This window comes from Syngnathus leptorhynchus, chromosome 13, assembly GCF_054491065.1.
Source record: "Syngnathus leptorhynchus isolate UIUO chromosome 13, UIUO_Slep, whole genome shotgun sequence".
Classification (NCBI taxonomy): Eukaryota; Metazoa; Chordata; class Actinopteri; order Syngnathiformes; family Syngnathidae; genus Syngnathus; species Syngnathus leptorhynchus.
Genome location: NC_141207.1, coordinates 7,227,584 through 7,237,685, shown reverse-complemented (window position 1 = coordinate 7,237,685; position 10,102 = coordinate 7,227,584). Strand labels below are relative to the sequence as shown.

The 10,102-nt window shown below is 42.6% G+C and overlaps 1 protein-coding gene and 1 long non-coding RNA gene across 10 annotated transcripts in view; one reads left to right on the top strand and one right to left on the bottom strand.

Moving 5' to 3' along the window:
• Positions 1-4,284: 4,284 nt before the first annotated feature.
• LOC147047239 (uncharacterized) overlaps positions 4,285-10,102 on the bottom strand; it is an 89,395-nt gene continuing 83,577 nt past the window's right edge. For 5 of the 9 annotated variants that reach the window (XR_015067930.1, XR_015067925.1, XR_015067933.1 and 2 more), the window contains 6 exons: positions 8,983-9,075; positions 8,510-8,768; positions 8,150-8,335; positions 5,696-6,790; positions 5,447-5,585; positions 4,285-5,370 (listed from right to left, as the gene is read on the bottom strand). This is a non-coding gene — a long non-coding RNA (uncharacterized LOC147047239). The remainder of the gene's footprint in view (positions 5,371-5,446; positions 5,586-5,695; positions 6,791-8,149; positions 8,336-8,509; positions 8,769-8,982; positions 9,076-10,102) is intronic. The other 4 variants (XR_015067926.1, XR_015067929.1, XR_015067928.1 and 1 more) reach the window with 4 other exon arrangements.
• Positions 4,340-7,433, top strand: lpxn (leupaxin). The gene is made up of 8 exons (XM_085927632.1): positions 4,340-4,379; positions 4,991-5,111; positions 5,263-5,353; positions 5,552-5,767; positions 5,833-6,006; positions 6,460-6,541; positions 6,621-6,769; positions 6,858-7,433. Exons 1-8 carry the CDS (start codon positions 4,367-4,369, stop codon positions 7,122-7,124), a joined length of 1,113 nt encoding a protein of 370 aa, XP_085783758.1. The 5' UTR covers positions 4,340-4,366; the 3' UTR covers positions 7,125-7,433.

Below are 10,102 nucleotides of genomic sequence, written 5' to 3'. Positions count from 1 at the left end.
CAGGTATTGAGTTTCAAACTTTAATATTTTTCACAATTCTGCCCAGTTTTACAAAAGTAATGGCCAGTTATGAAGTACCTAATGAAGTTTCCAAATTGACGTCACGGATCAAACAGCCAGGGTAAGGGCGGGTGTGGCACTTAGACCATGATTTTTCCCTAATGAAATGGCCTGTAATCTGGTACACCTAAAAATGGCAGTGTACCAAATGGAGTGTCCGAGTGACGTCACAGATCCAACAGCCAATCAGAAAGTGGGGGTGAGGGCGGGTGTGGCACTTTTCACTTTTAGTTAAGCTTTGACCATGATTTTTCCCTAATGAAGTGGCCTGTCATTAGGTACACTTGAAAATGGCGGTGTACCTTGAGGAGTGTCCAAGTGACGTCACAGATCCAATAGCCAATCAGAAAGTGGGGGTGAGGGCGGGTGTGGCACTTTTCACCTTAAACGTTTTCCCTAATGAAGTGGCCTGTAATCAGGTACACCTGTGTCCGAGTGACGTCACAGATCCAACAGCCAATCAGAAAGTGGGGGTGAGGGCGGGTGTGGCACTTTTCACCTTAAGCGTTTTCCCTAATGAAGTGGCCTGTAATCAGGTACACCTGTGTCCAAGTGACGTCACAGATCCAACAGCCAATCAGAAAGTGGGGGGTTGTTTGGGTGTGGCACTTTTCACTTTCATTTAAACTTTGACCATGATTTTTCCCTAATAAAGTGGCCTGTGATTAGGTACACCTGAAAATGGCGGTGTACCTAATGGAGTGTCCGAGTGACGTCCCGGATCCAACAGCCAATCAGAAAGTGGGGGTGAGGGCGGGTGTGGCACTTTTCACTTTCAGTTAAACTTTTTCCCTAATTACCTGTAATTAGATACACCTGTGTCCGAGTGACGTCACAGATCAACCAGCCAATCAGAAAGTGGGGGGTTGTTTGGGTGTGGCACTTTTCACTTTCATTTAAACTTTGACCATGATTTTTCCCTAATAAAGTTGCCTGTGATTAGGTACACCTGAAAATGGCGGTGTACCTAATGGAGTGTCCGAGTGACGTCACAGATTCAACAGCCAATCAGAAAGTGGGGGTGAGGGCGGGTGTGGCACTTTTCACCTTAAGCGTTTTCCCTAATGAAGTGGCCTGTAATCAGGTACACCTGTGTCTGAGTGACGTCACAGATCCAACAGCCAATCAGAAAGTGGGGGGTTGTTTGGGTGTGGCACTTTTCACTTTCATTTAAACTTTGACCATGATTTTTCCCTAATAAAGTGGCCTGTGATTAGGTACACCTGAAAATGGCGGTGTACCTAATGGAGTGTCCGAGTGACGTCACGGATCCAACAGCCAATCAGAAAGTGGGGGTGAGGGCGGGTGTGGCACTTTTCACTTTCAGTTAAACTTTTTCCCTAATTACCTGTAATTAGATACACCTGTGTCCGAGTGACGTCACAGATCAACCAGCCAATCAGAAAGTGGGGGGTTGTTTGGGTGTGGCACTTTTCACTTTCATTTAAACTTTGACCATGATTTTTCCCTAATAAAGTGGCCTGTGATTAGGTACACCTGAAAATGGCGGTGTACCTAATGGAGTGTCCGAGTGACGTCACGGATCCAACAGCCAATCAGAAAGTGGGGGTGAGGGCGGGTGTGGCACTTTTCACTTTCAGTTAAACTTTTTCCCTAATTACCTGTAATTAGATACACCTGTGTCCGAGTGACGTCACAGATCAACCAGCCAATCAGAAAGTGGGGGGTTGTTTGGGTGTGGCACTTTTCACTTTCATTTAAACTTTGACCAGGATTTTTCCCTAATAAAGTGGCCTGTGATTAGGTACACCTGAAAATGGCGGTGTACCTAATGGAGTGTCCGAGTGACGTCACAGATTCAACAGCCAATCAGAAAGTGGGGGTGAGGGCGGGTGTGGCACTTTTCACCTTAAGCGTTTTCCCTAATGAAGTGGCCTGTAATCAGGTACACCTGTGTCTGAGTGACGTCACAGATCCAACAGCCAATCAGAAAGTGGGGGGTTGTTTGGGTGTGGCACTTTTCACTTTCATTTAAACTTTGACCATGATTTTTCCCTAATGAAGTGGCCTGTTATTAGGTACACCTGAAAATGGCGGCGTACCTAATGGAGTGTCCGAATGACGTCACAGATCAACCAGCCAATCAGAAAGTTTTGGGATTACTGGAATTTATTAATGGGAGCATTTCTCACACTAACCAGCAGAGCGCGACACACGGTACACTTTTGCGATCTTATGGTCAAAGTCAGGCAATCCTAAAATATTTATTTTGGATTTCTGGAATTTATCAATGGGTGCATTTCTCACACTAACCAGCAGAGGGCGACACACGGTACACTTTTGCGATCTTATGGTCAAAGTCAGGCAATCCTAAACTATTTATTTTGGATTTCTGGAATTTATCAATGGGAGCATTACTCACACTGACCAGCAGAGGGCGACACACGGTACACTTTTGCGATTTTATGGTCAAAGTCAGGCAATCCTAAACTATTTATTTTGGATTTCTGGAATTTATTAATGGGAGCATTTCTCACACTAACCAGCAGAGGGCGACACACGGTACACTTTTGCGATCTTATGGTCAAAGTCAGGCAATCCTAAACTATTTATTTTGGATTTCTGGAATTTATTAATGGGAGCATTTCTCACACTAACCAGCAGAGGGCGACACACGGTACACTTTTGCGATCTTATGGTCAAAGTCAGGCAATCCTAAACTATTTATTTTGGATTTCTGGAATTTATCAATGGGAGCATTTCTCACCTTAACCAGCAGAGGGCGACACACGGTACACTTTTGTGATCTTATGGTCAAAGTCAGGCAATCCTAAACTATTTATTTTGGATTTCTGGAATTTATCAATGGGAGCATTTCTCACACTGACCAGTAGAGGGCGACACACGGTACACTTTTGCGATCTTATGGTCAAAGTCAGGCAATCCTAAACTATTTATTTTGGATTTCTGGAATTTATCAATGGGAGCATTTCTCACACTAACCAGCAGAGGGCGACACACGGTACACTTTTGCGATCTTATGGTCAGTCAGGCAATCCTAAAATATTTATTTTGGATTTCTGGAATTTATCAATGGGAGCATTTCTCACACTAACCAGCAGAGGGCGACACACGGTACACTTTTGCGATCTTATGGTCAAAGTAAAGCAATCCTAAACGAATGTAAGTCCCCGTCGTTGTACTTTTGTCTCTAGCAATATATTATATTTTTGTTTAAGGAATAAAAACAATGAAATTAAACTGCTCTTTTACTTTTTTTTTTTAAACTTCACCTTGCGCACCTCGATTGGGCCATAGTTGCCAATTCTTCCTTGCAAAGTTGAACAAGTTCAATCTAATTGTTGTCACTTTCTGTGAAGAGAAATAAACTACAATAATGAAGTTAAATCATCAAGAACACTCTTAAGTCTGTTTCAATTTTTGGACTTCTTTTAATTGTTGTTGAACAGTTGCATTGCAAGCATACATATTTTGCATTTTAATCACAAACCTTTGTTGGTTTCTTTTCTTGGCATCGAAACAAGTGGATGGCTTCAGTGTGGCGGGCGGAGTCAGGTCCAATGTGGTTCGGTTCAACCTGCAGATTTGCTCTCTCTAAGCCATGTCATGGTGTGACTGGCTGGTGGCCAAACGTTCTCAGCGCCTTATGGTGGTGCTGCGACAGTTGCGGCTCAGCTGGGGAAAGCGGACGGCGGCCGTCCTGGAGGTGGGGCCGTACAGGCCCAGGCAGGGCCGGACTGGGAGATTTTTTCAGGCGAGGAGTCAGTTATGTAATCAGGCCACCCTGGCCTTGCCCACACGTGCATGGTCACACCCACACTCAAATGCATGGGCACAAGCAAAACGCATTTGTGCGCACACACATGCACAAAATCATTCTTTGTGTTTTGTTGTGGGTGATACTGGAAAAACAAATCAAAATCTTTAACTCTAGTTTTTAAAGATAAGGTTAGGGCTTCAAAGTAGGGTGTCATGCTAGAGTTAGGCTTTCAAAGTAGGCTTTAAAACTAGGGTTAGGCCCTAACTTGTAAAATTGTAAAATCACACACACACACACACACACACACACACACACACACACACACACACACACACACACACACACACACACACACACACACACACACACACACACACACACACAAAAATCCCAAAGATCATATGGCTGCGTTTAAATGCAAAAACAAAAAACAAAGTCTAGATTCAGCAATATGTCAAATATCAACAGAGGAAGTGAAGATATGACTTGTGGTAACTTTAGTAACAGCAGTTGCAGGGAGAGCGAGAGAAAACAACAGTCAGACAAATTCATGCTGAGAGAAACATGGATGAACTTGGTAAGGTAACTTTTTGCAATCTATTTTCAGTGATTCTCAGATAAAACAGTTGAATTTAAATTCAGAGACAAAGTGATCTTATGTAGTCAGTTGTCTCAGGATAAATTTAATGGTGCACATTCTTGATCTAATCTGATTAAATCCCCCCCAAATGTGTCAAATTTTAGTTTTGTAAAGTAGATATGCTTGCTTTGGGTTAAAATGGTCAGAGGCATGATTTTTTTGTGGTTCTTTCCCGTATGACACAACATTGAGCAACATGAGGGCAAAATATTCAAATCAGTTCATGTATTTTAAACATATTTACACTTTAAAAACAACTACAGACGCACCTATCGTTAGAGTATTCCCATCATTAATATCTGACTTGAATATTTTCAAAGGGATGATTTCAGCAAGTTTTACTTCTGTAAAAGTTCTAACATCACTTCCTGAGGAAACCTGTTTACACACATGAATCTCAAACAGAAAAAACAGACATCTCTGCCATCTGAGACTTTGACAGGAAACACAAACACACCACTTACCGTCTAAACCTTCAATGCCAAAAGTTGAATTTATTTGTTCAATGAATCCCAGTGAGTGTTTGAATGTGCGTTTTTATGTTCCAGATTTGCTGTTGGAAGAGCTCGCCCTCAATCCGAATGCTTCAGAAGGCAGTCGTGAAGCCTTGAAGGTGTCGGCTGCGGTCAGCACCCCACCTAATAAGGCATCTAACCTAAAAGTGCACAGGTGTTAACTCACGAAATATTGCACAAATGAAAGCTCCACAGTCATTTTCCTGATTTCCCCTCCATCACAAAACACATGTAAAAAGAAAGACAGAAAAAGCACATGTTGATTTATAAGACTTTGAAGAACCGATCTTCTTGTGGGTTTTTAGTGAGCCAGCTCTTGCCGAGGCAGATTCCCAGGACTCACCCACTGTAGAACTGGACTCCATTTTGGAAGATTTGTTGAGCCTGGCATCAGGGGTGAGTGTTGCCTCTTCCTGTCGGTTGAAATTTCAGATTTTACTTTTCTATGTGGACCTTGCATGCTCAACTTGTGAACTTAACCACACTCACCAAGAGAGGGCAGCATTACTCCAATTTGGACACTGAGGCCAACCCCACGTCATCATCTGATCTTTTGGGCAAGCAACCAATGTCCGCCGTCCTATCTCCATTTAGGACGCAGTATCTTCGCCGCTTTTACAGGAGCAGTCTGATGAGAAGAAAACAAAAGATGGTCAAGGGGATTTTGACTCCAAGGCTTCGGTCGGGAGCAAAGACTCAGAAAGCATTGATGATCTTCTCGGAGGACTGAGCACTGACTTTGAAAAGATTGGAGTCCACACCGCAGCCAAGGGCCTCTGTGCCGCCTGCAACAAAGTGATTGTGGGAAAGGTACTCTTGATTTTACGACTAAAATGTTTCTCCCTGACATATAAACTTGTTCCTGTCCTGCTCAGATGCTGGCGGCTTTAAGTAAAATGTGGCACCCGCAGCACTTTGTGTGTATGGTGTGTCAGACGGAGTTGAGTACCACAGGCTACTTTGAGAGGGACGGCCGCCCGTACTGCCGGGAAGACTACGAGAAGCTCTTTGCGCCGCGCTGCGCCTACTGCAAGGGGCCCATTGTGCAGGTAAGGAGGCCTCCCATTTGTTTGCAGTCAAATATATTCATGCATTCATTCATTAAGCCTTATTAGTAGACAAGTCAATTAGCACCAGCAAAGAAAAAAAAAATAAATCGAGCATCTTATTGCTATCAAAAATCTTCATATAAAAGCTATCCGAGACTAAGATAAACTAAATCAAGCCAACCTAAGCTAAGATAAACAAAGCTAAACTAAACCAATAACAGGCTATAGGCAAGATTATAAGATAAGACTTTTTGGATCCCCAGGACTACAATGGCTAACACTACATAATCAATTTGAAATCTTAAGTAAACAGTACCTAATATTTTCCTTTCATCCCATCTATTTTTTTGAACCGCTTATCCTCACTAGGGTACGTCTCAGCTCCCTACTGTCAATCCTTCCAACTGTATAATGGCAATCTAACAGGTAATTTGTTGATATTTGATGTTACAGAACATCCTGACAGCTCTGGACCAGACCTGGCATCCGGATCACTTTTTCTGTGCACACTGTGGAGAGTTTTTTGGCAATGACGGTACCATAAAAGAAAACCTGTGCAAGGTGCCTTTTGGAAAAAAGTGCAAATGAGCTCATTAGCAATGTGTGTTCAAAAGGTTTCCTGGAGAAGGATGGGAAGCCTTATTGTTCCGCCGACTTCTACCGCCTCTTCGCCCCCAAGTGCGCAGGCTGCGGGGGGTCCGTGACGAAAAACTACCTGAGCGCAGCCAATGACACGTGGCATCCGGAATGCTTCGTCTGTGCGGTGAGCTCCTCATCTTCGCACCTAAAAAAAAAAAAGAAAAAAAAAAGAAATTTAAATACAGAGCGCGAGTCCTTTTGTGTCCTTGCAGGACTGTCGGAAGCCCTTCTCCGACGGCCGTTTCATGGAGCTGGACGGCCGGCCACTGTGCCAGACGGACTTCCACTTGCGTCAAGGCACTTTGTGCGGCAGCTGCCGTCAGCCCATCATGGGCCGCTGCATCTCAGCTCTGGACAGCAAGTTTCACCCGGAGCACTTTGTGTGTGCTTTTTGTCTGCGGCAGCTCAGCCAAGGAATCTTTCAGGAGCACAAAGGCAGACCGTACTGCTCCACGTGCTTTAACAAACTCTTGGTGTAATGTGTAAAAATATAAAAAGAGCAATGTTATTATAGTCTGTCAGCATTTTTTTTTTTTTTTTTTTTTTTAGAAACTATGAGTGATTTCTCTGGTACTAATTAATACATTTTATCATACTGTAATATTATTATTGATGGATGATACAGTTGTAAGACTATTTTGTGTGTCTTGAAATTTCCCAATGGCCTCAAACACACCATTTAGGACATTGGTCAAAGCAAGTTTAATACCTGTCCGGTTGTCTTCACACTTAGCCCAAAATGTTTATATAGAAAGAAGGAAATAAAACGAGACTGTTAAACCTGGGAAGTGCTAAGTAACATGCTTGCATAAAACCAGCAAACTGCACTTTTATTAGCCTAAGGTCATTTTGGAAGAACTTTCTTATCAACTGCGCCTTTAAGTTGACTAGCTCATTGTTTTGCTTAACTGCTAGACTGCAGTTGACCCTGTGCAAGCCACGTTTCGTTAGCTGCGTGGTGCTTCGTTTGTGTTGGCGCTATGAGACGCTTTCCTTTGACTTTTCTCTGGACCGCACGCTCAGAATCGTCGTTTGGTGAGCGCTTGCTGGGGCGTCGGGCATTAATCATGCTGTCATCGCTCGCCTCTTATAGTCTGTATACGCCACATGAGCCTTTGCATCATGGAACAAGTGTCAATGCGTCCTTAAGTGAAGTCCAGTCATCCAACTGGTGGACTGGTGGTTAGGGTTACGGTCAGAGTTTAGGGTCAATGGCTAGGTTTCGGTTGTTATACATGGTTAAACCTTCAGCCAATCATAAATGTTCCTGTGTGAGTTCAAATGTGTTTAACCACAAATGGAAAAAAAGTAACTTCCTTCCAACTACCTTGGAAATACAAATCCAGCTAGCTTGCGCTGGTCCACTTCAGCCATGTTTTCTCTGGTGCAAATGCAGGTATCACACCTGATACCATGACTGCTTCCTCTGTCCAAGAGAAACATCACGCTCCTCTTGGCCTTACACTAAGCGAGTCTCAGCCATCGCACGCACGCAGGTACTTACATTTTATCGCCTCTGTGCGCCCACTGAAGTTTTTTTTTTCTTTTTTCTTTTTCATGAATTAAATGGAGTCATCTCTCGGGGACCAACACGATGGGAGGGCCAAAACAAGTCCTGCTTCTTGCCAACAGTCACTGCCAATGTTCCTTGTTGGACCTTCACGCTAACTACAGGAGGAAAGCTAGAGCACTAGAGGAAAAGAATGGAAAGATGTCACAAAAAGAAATGAGCACTGATTAAACTATTAAACTAAACAAGAGCAACAATTAAAAAGAATGAGAGCACAAAACAAAAGGCATATTTTTTTTGTGGTCTTAGTCTGTCATCCATTAAGTGTGAACACTCGCATCTTACTGCTCTTACATTTAGCCTGGGTTGTTCGTGGCGATTTCTATGGGAGCATTGATCAGTTTCTGTTGACGGATGAGTGTGACTAACAAGCTAACATTTTAATCGATGTCATTTGTAGCCGTGAATCCTCAAAATTCCACAGCGGTTCACCCATATGGTATTGGCTCGGACATGTTGGAACATCATGTTGCCCACAAAGCAAACTGGTTTGGGTTTCATGGGAAAGGAAGAAACAGCGAGGCGTTTTTTTCATTTTCTTTCGAGGCACACTCTGAAAAATAAAACCTCAGATTTACTTACAAATCTTTCTTCAAGTGGTACAACAAGACTACTTTGAGTAACTGTTGTGGTACTTAGTATTGATTGAACAACATAGATGTACATAAACCAAGTTCCCTTAAGTTATATGGAGCAGTTAACCACTTACGATAAAAAGGATGAGTTGGTAGTTTCTACACAGAATCAATTTTTCTTTCAACACTTACCATAAATTCTTTTATCAATCTGTTTGGATCTTCACTGAGGTAGACGGCAAGTGCTTTCAGGGTGCATATTCTCTTCATTGTGATTGTGTCATTCTGTAAACCATAACATAAACAAATATGAATTTCAAAAGTAACAGAGTTGACTTACGATTGATTACATGGTTAAGACAGAAGCGTCTGAACCAGATCAGGTGTTACGGGGGAGTCATAGAAAGATAGTTTTGATACTGGGACAAGGTCAGTTGCAGATACGCCGCTTATCCAAATCCACTGCCTGTGTGGCCGCCATCATTATGGGATTTTCTTGAAACACTAATGGTTACTTGTAATAATGCCCAACAGAACTGATCGGCCTCTTGAGGTTTCAGCCGTCTTGTGGTTTGCTCAAGGCTGGGAAGAGGAAAGCCCGCAAGGCGAGGAGAAGGGCGCCGCTAAGCATTTGATGGATTATAGTTGCCCCAGAAGGAGTCACAAATACTGTGCTCTCTTAAAAATAAGAGGCAGAGGTTCATCAAGTCGTTTGCTACATTGGCGTATCATTTTCAGAAGATGCAAAGTCAACAGATAAAAAAAATCACAGAGTAAATTTGGCCAGGTTATAAATCATTTTGGGCTTAACTGTAAAATTCTGTATCTGTACGGTAGCAAATCAAGCTAAACAAACAGCAACGTTGGCATTATTCATTCATTTTTATCACCTTCTGTGGAAATATTACACAGTCAAGTCTCCATTAAGGGATTAAAGCTCAAATTACCGCCTCTGTGGCTCATTTATGCTCCCAATCAAAGTTACTTGTGGATGTATCCGGTGATACAATAATAACATAAAATGCGAAACACATTTCAAAATAAGAAGTTCTTCCCAGCATTGATGGACTGAGGTTTTTATTTTGATGATGTTTGATATTTTAACAACGTAAAAAATGTGAAGGACAACAGAGGAGAAAATGGAGATGTAAATTTTCCCGAGTGATCAAACCAAGCGTGAGAACGTCTGCCATTGATACGGTGTTGTTTACGGTATTAAAAAAACGTCGAAACGTAATATCTCAGTCAAAACCCGCGCTGTGGTTGAGAAGCAAAATGTTGGGCTCCAAGTGCTGTATGGTGGCATTGAGAT

Coding starts and splice junctions, on each gene's coding strand:
- lpxn (XM_085927632.1), top strand. Junction 5,354..5,551: donor TGTTGAGCCTGGCATCAGGG/GTGAGTGTTGCC, acceptor ATCTCCATTTAG/GACGCAGTATCTTCGCCGCT. Junction 5,768..5,832: donor ACAAAGTGATTGTGGGAAAG/GTACTCTTGATT, acceptor TGTCCTGCTCAG/ATGCTGGCGGCTTTAAGTAA.